General features: G+C 41.0%; 1 protein-coding gene across 1 annotated transcript in view; it reads right to left on the reverse strand.

The window, feature by feature from the left end:
* Positions 1 to 1,622: 1,622 nt before the first annotated feature.
* Positions 1,623 to 17,959, reverse strand: part of LOC127575517 (contactin-associated protein-like 5) — a 611,376-nt gene continuing 595,039 nt past the window's right edge. Inside the window, exons 23-24 of the mRNA XM_052025454.1 lie at positions 14,274 to 14,345; positions 1,623 to 1,819 (exon numbers count right to left, since the gene is read on the reverse strand). Coding sequence (XP_051881414.1) covers positions 1,623 to 1,819; positions 14,274 to 14,345 — 269 coding nt within the window. The remainder of the gene's footprint in view (positions 1,820 to 14,273; positions 14,346 to 17,959) is intronic.

A 17,959-nucleotide genomic window follows, 5' to 3' on the forward strand; every position in this document is an offset into this window, starting at 1 on the left:
TGTACAGTTCTGGTCACCACAATACAACATGGAAGTGACAGCACTAGAGAGGATACAGAAGAAATTTATAAGGATGTTACCAGGGATTATAGTTCCGAGTAGAGTCTGGTTAGACTGGTTCATTTTCTTTGGAGCATAGGAGACTAGAGGGAGATTTAATTGAGCTGTATAAAACTGTGATAAACCCAGACAAGTCAAACAGAAAGGATCTGTTACCTTAGCAGATAGGTCAGTAACTAGGGAGTGTAGTTAATTGTTAAAAGAATTAGAGATGAGTTGAGAAAATATTATTTCACTCAATGAATGCCAGGGATCTAAAACACACTGCCTGAGAGGGTGGTGGAGGCAGAAACTCTCACCATGTTTAAAAAGTACCTGGGTGAGCACTTGAAGGATCATAACCTGCAAGGTGATTGAATAAGAAGTGGATTAACCTTATAAGCGAACAAGGACACGATGGGCTGAAAGGCCTCCTTCTGTGCATTAAATTACTATGATTTTATGAAGAGAGTTTTTATTTCTCATTTACTTGAGGAATATTAACAAGAAAGGATTAATTTCTATTTCAGATACCCAGTTACAGTCTCAGGTTAGGTATAGGATTGTTACTCAGGGGTTCAAATTCAGTCCACTACACACCAGCACAATTCCTGAACCTATTTAAATTTCTATACCATTGGTTCTGTGGCCTCACGAAATGAGAGCATCTTCCTAATGCCAATTCGAATTGGATTTGGATTGCCATAATTCAGAGATATGGAAACTGGTTTGAAGTGACCAAGACATGTTTAATTTATTTTTAACATAGTGTTCCATAGTATGGTGTTAACGTGGTTAATTGTGCTGTGAGGGGAACACAAACTTATCAAACAACGTTTCCGCTCAAAGTTTGCCTGCAACCTATCTAATGCACCATAGACAGGTTGTAAGGATGGTGGTATGAGCTGCTTTTGTTTTGATTGTTCCAATAGTTCCTATTCTTTGGGAAATAATATCAAACTGCCTTTCTATCAACTGCACTAATCATATTTCAACTTTTCCTGTGTATCCCTGTCCAATTACAGGCAAATACAGATTGGAAGTATGTTATGGAACTACTAACTTCACTGCAGGATGGGGAAATCAATTGAACCTGTCACCTGGAACAATCACAGAAGATCACTGAATGAAGAAGCTCTTGCTATCAAAGTCTTATCCGTAGAAGCAACATTGAAATTCCTAAAGTCAGATTATTCCAACAGTGAGATCTGATGTGGTTCCAGCTTCTTTGTAAATTACTCAACTGCAGCAGTCAACGTATAAAATAATGCTATGGAAATACATAGGATTATTGGCTTTGGACCAATTAAAGCAGAAGGCTTCAACATTCAATAGCTGCTTCTATATCCTTATTAAATTTTAAAAAAAGAAATTGCATTTCTGCTCCCCTGAGCTCACCCACAGTTAACAAGAAAATATAAGTTCTGCCTCATCTCACCATGTGGAGTGTACAATTCTTTGAGCTAATGTTTGGCCATTTAGTCTGAAGAGTTTGCAGCTATCTCACAGCAGGCAGCAAGTCCAGGCCATTGGTGTTATTCTGCTGTTGCAACTGTGGAAATGAGTAGAAGCCTCCATCTCTGTCAGATGAAATATTCCTTCTTGCTCTCACTAACTGAGTCCTGCACATTGGTGTTGGTCTTCAGTGTGGCATTTGCTGTCTCAGCACATTCCACCCCCTTTGTTTCATTGGTGCGGTACGTGCCTTTGTGCTTGTACAACAAGCGCCCCATAATAGCCATGATACAGAGGGTGACAAAGATCACCACTGCGATCACACCTGCGGGTGAGAAGGAAGAAGTCAAGTTATCAAGGTAAGTAAGGAGCAGATACAGCAACAGACAAGTCTCATTGACAACCAGTCAGGTAAAGCAACAGTTAACAATGGACATAATTCCTTGGATATATCTTGCTGAAAATTAAGTATGTTAGCTTCAGAAAAAGGAAAATATTTTTTCTGCAAGTATCAGCATCAGACTTTCACAGGAAATGGTGCAAAAATAATGTTATTTCCTGCAGGAGATCCACCTTCTAAAGGAGTGGGGGACTTATCTTCAAACAATTTTTTTGCATTGACATTTTCTTTGTTATTTCCATCTCTTCCTCTCTGTGAAACTTAAAACATGTTTGTTTTCTCACTTTTGCAGCTCTGATGGAAAGATATTGGCCTGAAATTTTAACTCTGATTTTCCCTTCACAGATGCTGTCTGACCTGATGAGTGTCTCCAGCATTTATAAGATAAGATTTCTTTATTAGTCACAGAAACATCGAAACACACAGTGAAATGCACCTTTGTGTAGAATGCTCTGGGGACAGCCCGTGTCACCACACTTCATGCCCACAACTTCCTAACCCGTACGTCTTTGGAATGTGGGAGGAAACCGGAGCACCCGGAGGAGACCCATGCAGTCACAGGGAGAATGTACAAACTCCTTACAGACAGCGGCCAGAATTGGACCCGGGTCGCTGGCACTGTAACAGTGTTACGCTAACCGCTACACTACCATGCTGCCTTTCTGATCGTATTGCATACTTCTAGCATTCTGCCGGTGTGTAGTGGTGAAAGCAGATACAATAGTGGTGTTTAAGAGGCTGTTTGATAGATGCATGAATATGCAGGGAATGGAGGGGTATGGATCATGTGCAGGCAGAAGTGATTTAGTTTAATTTGGCATTGTGTTCAGCTTGGGCATTGCGGGCCAAAGGGCCCATTCCTTGTGCTCCACTGTTCCATTGTTCTATGTTCTATGAAATAAACTTCATGGGCTCACAAGGTATGTCAGGGTGAACTGCCCACCACTGAAAACAGTTGGAGTGACCCATATCAGTGACATGGATTAGGCTTCATTCATTGATGTGTTACAATTGGGCCATGTCATCTTCTCGCAGCTACCATTGGGCAGAAGCCTGAAATCCCACACCACCAGATTCAAGAACAGCTACTTCCCTTCAACCATTCGGTTCTTGAACCAACCTGCACAACCTACTCACTACCTTTAGTAATAGCAACACAATGACCACATTGCACTACAATCAACATTTTTTTGTTCTAATTGTGTTCTTTCTTGTAAAATTGTGTACATTTTATGTTCAGTTTATGTTTTTCTTGTGAATGTTGTGCATTTGATGCTGTGTGCCTGTGAGGCTGCTGCAAGTAAGTTTTTCATTGCACCTGTGCATTCATGTACTTGTGCATATGTCAATAATCTTGTGGCCTCTGTAAAGGAGGAAATATGTCAGATATTTTTTTCTCATCTAGGCTTTCTGGGCTAATAACGGTGAGCTGAGTTGATGTTGAGGGTTGAACTGTGAAAGATATTTTGTCTGGTTTGATTTTGCAGGCTCCTGATGCAAAGTGTCTCTCCATCCGAGGGTCCCTTATTGCCCATGTAGTCAATGCCTCCTTCCTCTGTTTAGCTGGGAGATGATCCTGCTGGTGTTCTGTTAGGACTTCCCTTCCAAAGCCTTCTTCATCTACCTGCTCCTCTTGCCTGAGCTCTGTTTCAGCCTGCACCTCATGGCCCTCAGGTTCTGGGGCTACTTGTTCCCTCTTCTCTGGAAATAGCTGCCGTCTTCAGGTTTTACAGCGCACAGAAGACCGTGATGAAGTTTCCACACCTGCTGGGCATGTAGTACAGGACACTCTCAGACTGATGAAGTCACCCAAATCTCACAACAATTCATGCACTAGGACGGCTCCCATTGTACTGCTGCTCAGCTGCCATTATAGTCCTGAGAATTGGTGTGAAGAGTCAGGGAAATAGAAGGTAACCATTTTCCCCAATGGTGATGGAAAATGTCAGCAGTGCAGTTCCATGAAAGTGTGTGCTATCCAAACACGGCATTCACCATCAGAACAATTCTCCAATGGACCACAGCCATCAGTGCATTTAGAGAGTGGAAACCTTTCTGGTCGGGGTATTAGGTGAAACCCTTATGCAGGGTTTTGACATTGACGATTCCTTTCCCCTACAGATGCTGCTTGATCCACTATGTTCCTCCAGCAGATTCCAACATTTGCAGCCTCTTGTGTCTCCATTTTACCACTTCACTGCAAAATCTCTTCAAGACCTGCTGACTTTGAAAGAGTTTTTCTCCTCTCTTCATTGGGTGTTCTGTGAGACCCTCCCTCACTGTAGTTTCTACTACTCTCCAGCTCTTCGACCACGTCCTTGCCTGGACTCACTACTACTGCCATGTATCCTTCCTCAATACTTGTCGCCAATGTCATGCCCTGATGCAGGGTTCTGACCTGAAATGTCAACAGCTCCTTTTCCCCTACTGCTCAACCTGCTAAGTTCCTCCAGCAGATTGTTTGCTGTTCCTTACGGGAACACGTGCAGTCAATGGTTGCCCGCACTGGTGGAGGCCAACAATGTAGGCACATGCCAGTGCTTGAGATGTCATTGCTCTTCACTGAAAATTAAGGAGATGAGCTCATTCCTGTAGAAGTACAGTGTCTCAGTGAACACTCTGCTGATACACTGAACAGCAAATTGTAAAGTATTGCAGAGATCTGTGAAAAGATCCTGGGGTGACGAAGCTGAGAGTCTATGTGACTTTGACACCCACAGAGATCACAGTCCAGGTATGAGAGTGCAGACAGAGGTCTTTCCACAGAATGTCACGTATCTCATTTCAGTTGCAGAAAACATTGGCCTGAGAATACATTGTCAGCCAGAGTACAAGAAGCATGTCATGTTTCTGAAAACACCTCTGGGAATGGTCTCTTAGCTAATAGGCTTGTCCTAGTCTCCTGACTCAAGGTTTCCAACATACCCTGTATAGCCAGTCTTTGCCCTAACAATAATAGATAACAATAAGTAATAGATAGCTCTCAGGTGTGTGTATTGAGGAACCCACTGAATGCTGGAGAAAGCACTCACAATAAGCTCTAACATAATCAGTGTAATTTGCAAGGTGCTTGAGTGGCCTTCAGTGAGTTCTGAAGTCATACAGTCAGCTTCCCCAATGTCCTGAGGGTGTCCCTTGCAATAACATAGTGTTGTTTCCTTTTTGTTGGATGGTGAGTGATGAATGAAGGTCATAGATTGCATCCAAAAGGTCCAATTTATGCCAACAAGGGAGGTGATGTGTAGTGTGACATCACTGGGTGCAGAAACAACAGTGGAAAAATGACATGTACTGAAGTGAATCACATACAGAAACAATCACTCCAGGATGGACATCTTTTCATACAGAGATGTTCACTACTGTGGTTCAACTCGGTAAAATCACTTTTTTGCATGATCTGCTCTTTAAAAAAATTGATGGATCCATTTTCTTGGTCTCACAAATGAGAACTCATGTACAAGCTACTTTGTACTGGATAGTAATTTCCGTAGCCAGAAGTCTTTCCACAGAATGTCACATATCTCATGTCAGTAGTGGAAAACATGGGCCTGTGAATACATTGTTCACCAGAGTACAAGAAGGACGTTGTGTTTCTGAGGGGGGAGGGAGGGAGGGAGAGAGAGAATTTGTTAATTCTCTTCTCTAACATCCATGGGTTTATTGACTGTCCACAGGAAAAACTATTCACAGTACTATCATAAGATAAAGGCTTCATGTCCACAGTTCTGTCACTTTAGAATTGCTGATTGTCAAAAATTGTTGAGTTGGTTAAAAGCCCTCAGAGAGAGCGCTGAAGGACTTGATTGTATATATATATTGTTACGGACTCAGTGAATGTCCCTTTTAGATAGAGTGTGGGTGTGTGTGTGTGGTGTGCTTACGTCAATAGAAGATAAAGGACGTAATGACGTTGTTGAAGAAGTCAGAAGAAGAAGAGAGAGAGAAGGGAGAGAGACACCAGCCTGCTAGTTTTCTCTATCAATGGATGAGAAACAATAACTGTGTCTGCCACTGAAATCCATGTATGGAAGTTGGAAGTAATCCGGTGGAGTTCACTTTGTTGCTGACCTGTAGAAGGAAACAGGTATTTGTGTGTGTGGACGACCACGATTCGGATGCTTTTCGGGGTGAGGAAGTCACTACCGAGTAAACACTGAAGTGTCGCTGGGGTTCCATCGTGGAACATTTGGATTTCGTATTTACTCTCTCTATGTTTTTCTACATCTACGTCTTATCTTCTGACAATGGTGGTTGTTGAAGAAGCCCTTGCTCATGTTTCACCTTATGGCTTGTGGAACTGAACTTTAAGAACCATTCCGGAACTGGGAGTTTTGGACTTTGCCACACACACACACGACGAGTTTAGTTTTGGGGTTAACGTTCAAGGTTTAACATTTTTGAATTCTAACATACTAACATTTTTACTTTTATTTTACGTATTATCATAAGTAGTGATTAATAAAATAGTTTTTAACACTGAATCATGCTCAGTGTGTTTCTTTTGTTGCTGGTTCGTGACAATATATAGAATTTCATATCAATATATGGTTAACTTAGCTTGACCGAAATGCTGGGAAGCTTGAATTTGCATTTATCACTTGAAAAGTAATAAGAAAACTGGCTTTCCATTTGAATTCCACTGAAATGCAGTAATTGCATTCTGACTTTTGAAATTGTGCTTGACTACTTGAAATTTAATTCAGAATTGTAACATTTGTAACACTAAAGTCGCAGCAAACAACTAAGACAGATTCTGGACAGGAAAAGGAAATAGGGCTGGTCTGTTTGCTTAGTGTTAAAGGGAAAGCAGAAATTTCAGTTGTGAGCAGGGATTGACATTAAAAGAAAGGCCTCTCAACCATGAGGATACAGAAAGAAGGGTGGACTGATCAGTCACCAAAATTCATCCCTCACTGGATACTGAATCCCAGGACCACTGTGAGTATACACAAGGATACGTTCATAGCACAAAGGGGCAAAGAGAAAGGGAAGGGTTGTTCTTGTGTCAGCTGTTACATTAATGTAATGATAATCCTTCAACCTCAAGTAAAGCTATTTCACCATTGGATAAGGAATTCTATTTTGTTGTCATTTACTAAAAATCCCATCAGCGCTTCTGCACAGCAACCAGTAATTCAATTACTAGCTCATTGTACATGTAAGTAGGCAGGGGGATATCCCTGTATACCATTGTGACCCATGTTTTTTTTTGCTCTGATTAATGTGTAATTCTGCTTTTCTTTATAAGTTAAGATAAGATTTCTTTATTCGTCACATGTACACCGAAACACACAGTGAAATGCAGCTTTGCGTAGAATATAAAACACGATGATGCTGGAGGAACTCAGCAGGCCTGGCCTGCTGAGTTCCTCCAGCATCATCGTGTTTTTCATCTAGATTCCAGACTCTGCAGTCCTTTGTTTCTTTTGCATAGAGTGTTCTGGGGGGCAGCCTGCAATTGTCGCAAAGCTTCCGGCGCCAACATAGCATGCCCACAACTTTCCTAACCCATACGTCCTTAGAATGTGGGAGGAAACCGGAGCACCCGGAGGAAACCCATGCAGACAAGGGAAGAATGTACAAACTCCTTACAGACAGTGGCCAGAACTGAACCCGGATCGCTGGCGCTGTAATAGCATCGTGCTAACCGCTACACTATCGTGCTTAAAAACACTACCATGTTTAAAGAAAGCACAACTGCATAAAGTCTCAACTAAAAGGTGTGGACTCATAGTCCATATATGTCACGCAATCAATTTGAATTCAAAAATTAAGACCTTTCTCAGAGTGCACTGGGAGTCATTTTAGCATGCAAAGAGGCTTTGCAAAGGTTCAACAGAGAGTCTACAAATTGTAGCTGAGGATTCACTCATTTTGCTCTGTTTTCCTAACTATATGGTTACTTGGGAAAATCTTAGGTAGCCCATTTAAAGGTACATGCTCATCCCTGTTCATTAATTTCCCTTATATCCTTGTCACTTCAGAGGCAGTAGGCCAAGGTTCAAGACCCATTCCAAATACCTGAGTGCAAAACTCCAAGCAAACATTCTGGTGAAGTACTGCTGGAGGTGCTGTTTTTCAGAGAAGATGTAAAATCAAGTGGAGACACAAGAGGCTGCAGAAGCCGGAATCTGGAACAACAAACAATCTGCTGGAGGAACTTAGCAGGTTGAGCAGCATCTGTGGGGCAGAAAGGAATTGTTGACATTTCAGGTCCTGATGCAGGGTTTCAACCTGAAACATCAACAATTCCTTTCCATACCACTGATGATACTCGACCCGCTGAGTTTCTCTGTCAGATTGTTTGTTGTGTTAAATCAAGTTACTACTGTTAAAATGTGTTTAACTAGCTGTGAAGCCTCTAGATGCCCATAGGTCATGAAAAACCTTTCTAAGTACTAAAGTAAAAAAACAGAAAAAGCTGGATCCATGGAGCAGATCAGGCAACATCAGTGGAAATAGAAACAGAATTAGTATTTTAGTTCAAAGATGCTTCATCAGAACTGGTGAAATGGAACTCATCCATCTGAAATGTTAACACTTCTATTTCTGCAGTTGCTTCCTTGCAGAGAGCTTCCAGCATTTCCAGTTTCTACTTCTGGGCAGGCACGGTAGTGTAGCGGTTAGCGTAATGCTATTACAGCACCAGCGACCCTGGTTCAATTCCGGCCACTGGCTGTAAGGAGTTTGTATGTTCTCCCTGTGTCTGCATGGGTTTTCTCCGGGTGCTCCAGTTTCCTCCCACATTCCAAAGACATATGGGTTAGGAAGTTGTTGGCATGCTATGTTGGCACCAGAAGAGTGGCGACACTTGTGGGCTGCCCCCAGAACACTCTACACAAAAGATGCATTTCACTGTGTGTTTTGATGTACATGTGACTAATGAAGATCTTATCTCATCTTACTTCATATCTGCAGCATTTGCAGTTCTTTGATTTTCACTTTCTAACTGCTAACTCTTTACTGTTAGGGGTTCTGAATGTGCTATAAATTGAAACATCTTGCTTAAAGAGTTGTGACCACAAGCCTTCTGGTGGAAAATGGGATTAAACTTGGTAACTTTTTTTTGAAGATATAGACATAATGGGCTCAGTGGCCTCCTTTTGTATTATGAATTTTCTACAATTTTATGAATTTAAGTGTACGAGAACTGCAGAAGCAACTGCCCCCGAGGCACTTGTCCACTCGATTCACAGTTCCAAAATCCTGGCTGGTTCTGACAGTGATGACCACAGTGAAGTAGATCCACTTCACAAAACCTATCTGGGTCATCTTCTCTGAAGAAAATTGCAAGGAGCTGCCAGATCAAGAATGGTTCTTTTTCAAGTGAAGCTTTCAGGCTATCAAATCCTTCCAAATCACATCATATGTTCCATATGATAGATGTAAGAAACCACAGAAAAGTAAATGAATCAAATAGAATGTTCAGACTTTCTATAGAACCTGTGCAAAGTGTTTTTACATGTTGAAATGATCCCCAGCTGAGAAAGGCCTTTAAATTAAATGCAACAAGTCCAATCTTGAAACCATGGACTCTAAGCCCCCACCATTCTGTTGATACTGAATGCAGTTGCGGTTTTCTGTTGCCCTATAATCCATCAGAGAATAACAAAATTGTACAGCACAGAAACAGGCTCTTTCGGCACACCTCATCCATACAGACTATGATGCCTATTATGCTAATCACATTTGCTTACACTAAGCCTGTATCCCCCTATGCCTTTCCTATCTAACTGTCCAAATGTCTTTTAAACATTGTAACTGTTCCTGCCTCTACCATCGCCTCTGGCAGCTCATTTCCAGATAACCACCACAATTTGTATGAAAAACTTACCCTTCAGATATCCTTTAACTTTGTCCCCTCTCATCTTAAACCTATGCTCTCTAGTTCTAGATTCCACTGCCCTTTATAAAAAATATCTTATCTATGTCCCTCATTATTTTATAAATCTCAACCTCCTGCATTCCAGTGAGAATAAACCCAGCCTAACAAATCTCTTCTTTTAATTACAGCTCTCCATTCCAAGGAAGATCCTGGTGAACCTCTCTGTTACCACATCCTTCAGGTAGTGTGGTGACCAGAAATGTACACAAAGCACGATCTAACAAATGTTTTGTGCAGCTGCAACATGACATCTCTACTCTTATAGTCCATGCCTCAGTCTATGAAGACAAACATACCAAATGTCTTCTTCACTTGTTGCTACTTTTAGCCAGCTACGGACTTGCACCTTAAGTGTACATCTCTATGTACATTAACGTTCCGAAGGGCCCATTCATTCATTGACATGACCTCTTCATGTTACTACCATCAGGGAGGAGGTACAGGAGCCTGGAGATCCACACTCAATGTTTCAGGAACAACTTCTTGCCCTCCACCATCAGATTTCTGAACAACCCATGAACACTACCTTTTGTACTATTTATTTATTTTTGTAACTTTTAGTAATTTTTATGTCTTTATGTCTTGCTCTGTACTGCTGCTGCAAAACAACAAATGTCACAACATATGTCATTGATAATAAACCTGATTCTGATTCTCTATAAGTCCTACCAGAATTTGACTTCCTAAAGTGCATTACCTCACACTTGTCCAGGTTAAATCCCATGTGACACAATTCCACCCAACTTTCCAGCTGATCTATGTCCTACTGTATCCTTAGACAATCTTCTTTGCTCTCTGTGACTCGTCCAATTTTTTTGTTGTTCGCAAACTTACTAATCAGACCGGCAGCATTCTCATCCAAGATATTTATATGCATTACAAACAACAAAGGTCACAGCAAAGATCTCTGCAATATACCACTTGTTACAGATTTCTTATCAGAAAAAGACCCTTCCACCACTACCCTTTGCCCCTCATGACCAAATTAATTTTGGATCCAGTTTGTCAGCATGCCTTGGATCCCTTGATCCTTAACCTTCTGGAACAACCTAACAAATGGGACCTTGTCAAAAGCCTTAATGAAACCCATGTAAACCATGTCTGCCATGCTGTCTGCATCAATTTTATATTTACTTATAAAGAAAAGGAGAATCATGCATTTATAAGTGCAAGAAATAGTATGGGTCCCAATATTTCAGAAGCAAATTGAGTTGTCTCTATTAAGTTGACTGATGATTTACAGAGCTGTTGAGGATCACAGCTTTATATTCAGGCCATCAAATCCTTCCAAGTTAGGCTGACTTAAATTCAACCAACATATGAGGCAACTTATGGCAAAAGGCTACACCATTGTCATTCTTGCAATGTAAACAAATCGTCGACTGGAAAGGAAAGACAGGTTTAATGGAGCTCTTGAATCCCTGCAGTGCATGGTGTCGTTTCAATGGCAATGCTTTCATGAACGGAAGAGATTGTGGAAGTCAGCAATGACATTAAATTTGAGAAAATGCCTTATGCAGACCCAAAATTTGTAACTGTTTTATAACCAGCAAATGAAGAATCATAAGAAATAGAAGCAATGGCAGTCAAACTCCACAACATTACACAATTATTTATAAAGACCTTGGCCAACACTATAAATTGATTGTTTTTCTGGACAATGCATATAAGACTTCTTTCCCTGAGAGTCCAAAAATCTGTTAGTCTCAGCTTTCAGTATGGTCAAGACATGAAAGCCCGCAGCTCGCTGAGACAGAGAGTTCCAAAAAGTCACAATCCTTCAAGTAAGGACATTTCTTAAGGTCAAAGTTGAGTTTATTGTCATATGCACAAGTACATGTGTGCACAGGTACAATGAAAAAACTTACTTGCAGGAGCATCACGGGCACATAACATCAGAGACACAAAATTCACAAGATAAACATAAATTAAACATAAATTATACAAAATTATCGAAGAAAGAACACGATTAGAACAAAAAAAATGTCCATTATGGTGCAAAGCAGTCAAAGTGGTCATAGTGTCGGTGTACTGAGGTAGTGATTAGGGTTGTGCAGGTTGGTTCAAGAACAGAATGGTTGAAGGGAATTAGCTGTTCTTGAACCTGGTGGTGTGGGACTTTGAGCTTCTCTACCTGCTGCCCAATGGTAGCTGCGAGAAGAGGGCATGGCCCGGATGGTTGGAGTATTTGATGATGGATGTTGCCTTCTTGAGGCAGCACTTCTGATGGTGTAGAGGGAGGTGCCAGTGATGTATTCGGCAGAGCCCACTACTCTCTGCAGCTTCTTACATTCCTGTGCATTTGAATTGCCATACCAGACCACGATGCAACCAGTCAGGATACTTTCAGCTTCTGTAGAAGTTTGTTGGAGTGTTCCGTAACATGCTGAACTTCCTTTACCTTCAAAGAAAGTAAAGGCACTGGCAGGCCTTCCTTGTGATTGCATCTATGTGTTGGGCCCAGGACAGATCATCCGCTATGTTAACACCCAGGAATTTAAAGCTTCTGACTCTCTCCACTGCCGATCTACCAATGTAGACTGATGCATATTTGCCCTCCTTCCCCTTCCTGAAGTCAACAATCAGTTCTTTAGTTTTACTGAAATTGAGTGAGAGGTTGGTTTTGTGGCACCACTCAACCAGGTGTCCTATCTCGCTCCTGTATGCTGTCTCATCGCCACCTGTGACTCTCCTAACCTTAGTTCCAAATAGTGGAGACCTCATGCTTCTAGTTCTAGATTCTCCACCTTGATGGTACAGCCTTACAGCCACCCTGATAGAGTTTTTAGGTTGTCATATGTTTCAATACTATCACCTCTCATTCCTTATCTCATTTTTATGTCAAAACTCTTGATGAGAAACAGCAGTTTCCCTATAAAACTTCTAGCTGATGATCTCAGATTTCTTCAATTTAATCAGATGTCCATGTAGGCTAAAATAGATTGTCCCAAAAAACAGATGCAAAGGATTGCAATACTTAATTAGCTCACATCTCAGTATGGGCAGTGCATAGGAATTGTCTGAAGTCTCCATTATAATGATTTCAACATCCAGGCAGTACATATTTTTCTATTGGGTGACTGATTCCTTCAGCAAGTTCACCAATTTTGTATGTTGTTTGCACCAGAATAACCCAACCTGCACTGCTTAATCCCAACCTGCTCCTCGAGTATGAACTGCTGCTGAAAGTCATTGTAGAGCTGTTTGGGACTTGCCCAAACAAAGGGTATTATGGAGCTGAATTTTGAGCTCTGTTGCCTAGTCTGCTTCTGGCCAGTAACACTAAACATTCCATAGAGTTGCACCTGTACATTGCCTTCTGCTTCCAAAATTCATTCCAATGTTTCAATGGAATTAATTTCAGAGACTGAACATAATGCATTGGGGATAATATACAGTATAGAGCATTTAGTGCAACTGACTCCAGGCAAATTTCTATGTAGTTATCTAAATGCTAAATCAGCTTTTCAATTACCGAAAGTAAATTATCATCATGTGGTTGTGTTATTGCAGTTGTATGTTTTGTAGTTATGTTATGTTATGGTATTGGATAGACTTTGAGAACACTGTGTGTATTTCCCTTTTAAGAATATGCTGCATCATTGTGACCAATAAATTGCATAAAATGAAGAAGCAGCATGGTGAAGACACAGGCGTGATGAAGGATCTCGACCCAAAACATTGGCTGGCTATTTCCCTCCACAGATGCTGTCTGACCCGCTGAGTTCCTTCAGCAGTGTGTTTTTTGTTGCAAAGCGGACTGCAGTTTGCACAGTTGCAATGCACGATTTTAGCTATGGCTACAAACATACAAGCTCTAAAACTTTGGAATTTACAGTCATGTTCTCTGATAAAACAGCTCAAATACCTCAAATAATGTCAGGGCATCATTGTCATAAGGATTACAATGATAGAATGAGAACACCCAGTACCACCTTTTCGGAACAACTAGGTTTGACCTTAAATGCAGCCTCATCAGCATTGCCCTCATCACATACTTCAAAATTAAATGAAGCATTTTATCAGATCACTCTGCTTATAGTAGAGTCTAGACCTGTGTGTTTTATTGGTTTTGAAAGCATTTGGCTCACACCAACTTTCAACAGCATCAACACACATTTATGACGCATCATCAGTGCAATGAAACATTCTGGGGCTCTTCTCAGGAGTGATGATCAAACTATATTTGACACTGAGCCATACAAGAGGTTAAATGGGCAGATGACCGAAAGCTAAAGAGGGTAGCAAAGAGATATAAAGAGAGAAGTCCACAACTTGGAGACGAGCCAGTTGGAGGGATGTTCACCAATAGTGATGTGATTAAATTCAGGAATGTACCAGATGCCCAGAGCTAGATGATCACAGAGATATTGAAGGATTTTAAGGGGATTTAGGAATCACCAGAATTGGTTAGCCCTGAAAATGTTTTAAGGCTAGTTTGAGAATTTTAGAAGTTTCAGATAAAATAGTTTCATAGCTAGTTCATAGCCTTACCTCCAATGACAGCAGAATCACTTCTGACTGAATTTTTTAAAGGTTTCCCCACATCTATTGCCCCTGAATGATCTGCATTTGAACAAAAATTCATAATTAGAGATTAGCACAGTGTAAGTTTAAATGCCATATTATTTTTGTTTATCCTTTTAACAGCATCAAGTGCAAACATTCTTTGTATGCTGTCCACATCCTTTTTTTTGCTTTTTGCTTTTCTTTCTTTCTCATTTAAGATTAACCTCAGCCATATAAAAATCGAGAGTAGAATTCTAACTAACAAATGGGACAAAGTTAACCAGGAGATCTCATTTTATTTGATAGCATACAATTCTTCAGCAAACACCAAAAAAAAAGAGATTTACTTCTTTCAATTAAGAACACACACAATTGGATCTTCTCTACACAGGGAAGACAAAATGCAGACTGGGTGATTCCTTTGACAATTAACTCTGTTCAGTCTGCAAACATGACTGATTTTTTAGTTGCTTGCTAATTTAAATCCCCAGTCTATTACTTTTCTGACCTAATCTTCCTATGCTGCTCCTATTCAATCCAAGTGCATAGAACAGTGCCCTGGAAATTCATTCCCAGTTGGTAGAGCTAAGCATGTAATCTCGTTACACAAGACCATAGGAGCAGGAGTCGGATACCTGACCCTTCAGGCCCATTCCCTTCAGTTTGATCATGGCTCACCTGCCCAGGACTCAATTCCTTTTTTGTACCAGTTCCCTGTAGCCCTCAATTACTTGATCTTTCAAAAATATACAGAAACTTAGAACATAGAATGCAGCACAGGAGCAGGCCCTTCAGGCCCACAATGTTGTGCCAAAACTAGTAAAGCTAATAGCACCAATTAAGCTAATCACTTCTGTCTGCACAATATCCATATTCCTCCATTCTCTGCATAGTCATATGCCTATCTAAGAGCCTCTTAAATGCCTCTATCCTATCTGCCACCACTCCTGGCAGCACATTCCAGGCACCCACCATTCTCTGTGTAAAACAAAAACTTGTCCCGCTACACCTCCTTGAACTTTTCCATCTCATTGGTATTAGTATTGGTTTATTATTGTCACTTGTACCGAGGTACAGAGAAAAACTTATCTTACAGACGTACAGGTCAATTCATTACACAGTGCAGTTACATTGAGTTAGTACAGAGTGCATTGAGGTAGTACAGGTAAAAACAATAACAGTACAGAGTAAAGTGTCACAGCTACAGAGAACGTGCAGTGCAATAAGGTGCAAGATCACAACAAGGTAGATCATGAGGTCCATAGTCCCATGCTCATTGTATAAGGGAATTGTTCAATAGTCTTATCGCAGTGGGGTAGAAGCTGTCCTTAAGTCTGGTGGTACGTGCCCTCAGGCTTCTGTATCTTCTACCTGATGGAAGAGGAGAGAGAGAGAATGTCCCGGGTAGGTGGAGTCTTTGATTATGCTGGCTGCTTCGCCAAGGCAGCGAGAGGTAAAGACAGAGCCCAAGGAGGGGAGGCTGTTTCCATGATGCACTGGGCTGTGTCTGCAACTGTCTGCAGTTTTCTTGCAGTCCATGGGCAGAGCAGTTGCCGTGCCAAGCCATGATGCATCCAGATAGAATGCTTTCTATGGTGCATCAATAAAAGTTGGTGAGTGTCAAAGGGGACATACCAAATTTCTTTAGACTCCTGAGGAAGTAGAGGCGCTGGTGAACTTTCTTGGCCATGCATCTAATGCATGCCCTCTACTACTGGACATTTTACCCTGGGATAAAGATACCGGCTGTCTACTCTATTTATGCCTCATAATTTTATAAACTTCTAACAGGTCTCCCCTCAGCCTCTGCCGCTCCAGAGAAAACAATCCTTGTTTGTCCAACCTCTCCTTATTGCACATGCTCTCTAACCCAAGCAGCATCCTGGTAAACCTCTTCTGCACCCTTTCCAAAGTCTGTACATCCTTCATATAATGGGGCAAGCAGAACTAAATGCAATACTTCAAATGAAGCCTAACTAGTGTTTTATAAATCTGCAACACAACTTCCTGACTCTTGAATTCAATGTCTTGATTAATAAAGGAAAGCATGCCATATGCCTTCTTTACTACCCTATTGACTTGTGCAGCCACTTTCAGGGAACTGTGGACTTGGACCATGTTGGATATATATCTCCACTTTAAATATTTCTTATAATCTAGATTTCACAACCTTCCAGGTTAGAAAATTTCACAAGAGATTCGCTACCCTCTCTGAGAATAAATTTGTTTAAGTGTCTGGCCCTTATCTACTAACTATGTCTCCTCATGCAAGATTCTCCTACCAGCAATAACATCTCAATGTCTCAAAACAGAAGTTAAGAATGTGGTGGAACACCCTCCACTTGTCAGGATAAACGCTGCACCAATAACACCCAAGTAATTTGATTCCGTCCAATTCAAACAAGTCCCTTTAACTGACACCTCATCCGTCATCCTAATACATTACCTCTACCACCGGGTGCACCATAACTGCAGATTGGACCATCTAAAATGTACTGCAGTTACTCATGCAGGCTATTTTGAATACCCTTCTTAAACCCTGACCTCTAATGCCAAGAAGGTAAATATATCTAATGATCTGGCTTCCACCATCCTCAGGGGAAGAGAATTCGACATTCACTACACACTGAGAAATTTCTACATACCTCACTTTTAAATGACCAGCCCCTTATTTTGTAGCTATGTCCCTTGTTTGTGACTCTCTCCCTCGTGAAAACATCTCAACATCTATTCTCTGATGCCACCTTAGCATCATGTATATTTCAATAAGATCACCCCTCATTCTTCCAAACTCCAAAGAATACAGACCTAACTATTTTAGCTGCATGTAATAAGACAACACTGTCATCCCAGGAACTAGTATCGTGAATCTCTTCTGGACTGCATCCAATGCTAGTAATTAATTGAATCAAAACTGTACACTGTGTATTGTGTTCTGCCTCTGAATTTCATTCCACTGATTTCAGAAAAAATATGATGTTTGGGAGCAGTGTACCATACGTTGATGCAACTATATTGTGCATTGAATGCTAGCAACCAGAGATGAATATCTAAGCAACCTCAAGATCGTTCGATTAAGCAATTTCTAACTTCCAAACAGCATTCAACAGTCCCAGTTTATAGCCATTTTCCTTGTGTTTTCAGACGACAGCTGTTGATAATAACTTTGCTGTTTCCATTTTCAACCATTAGCATTTGCTTAAGTATCACCATTTCTTTTTGTCATTTAATCAATCCTCTCTTCCATCCACCACAGATCTTCCTGCTGCCTCTAAAACATGCTCATAGCATATCACATCTCCAATGTTTCTAGTTATGAGTTATTGTAGGACAAAGGGACCTTGGAGTTCAAGTACATGGCTCCCTGAAAGTGGAGTCACAGGTAGACAAGGTGGTGAAGAAGGCTTTTGGCCCTCTGGCCTTCATCATTCAGGGCATTGATTATTTGAGTATAAAAATAGGGAGGTCATGGTGTGGTTGTACAAGATGTTGGTGAGGCCGCACTTGGAAAATTGTGTTCAGTTTTGGTCACCCTGCTATTGGAAACACGTTATTAAACTGGAAAGAGTGCAAAAAAGATTTACAATGATGTTGCCAGGACTTGAGGGACTGAGTTATCTGAAGAGGTTGGAGAGGCTAGGACTTTTTTTCCTTGGAGCATAGGAGACTGA

This window comes from Pristis pectinata, chromosome 1 (assembly GCF_009764475.1).
Source record: "Pristis pectinata isolate sPriPec2 chromosome 1, sPriPec2.1.pri, whole genome shotgun sequence".
NCBI classification, from domain to species: Eukaryota; Metazoa; Chordata; class Chondrichthyes; order Rhinopristiformes; family Pristidae; genus Pristis; species Pristis pectinata.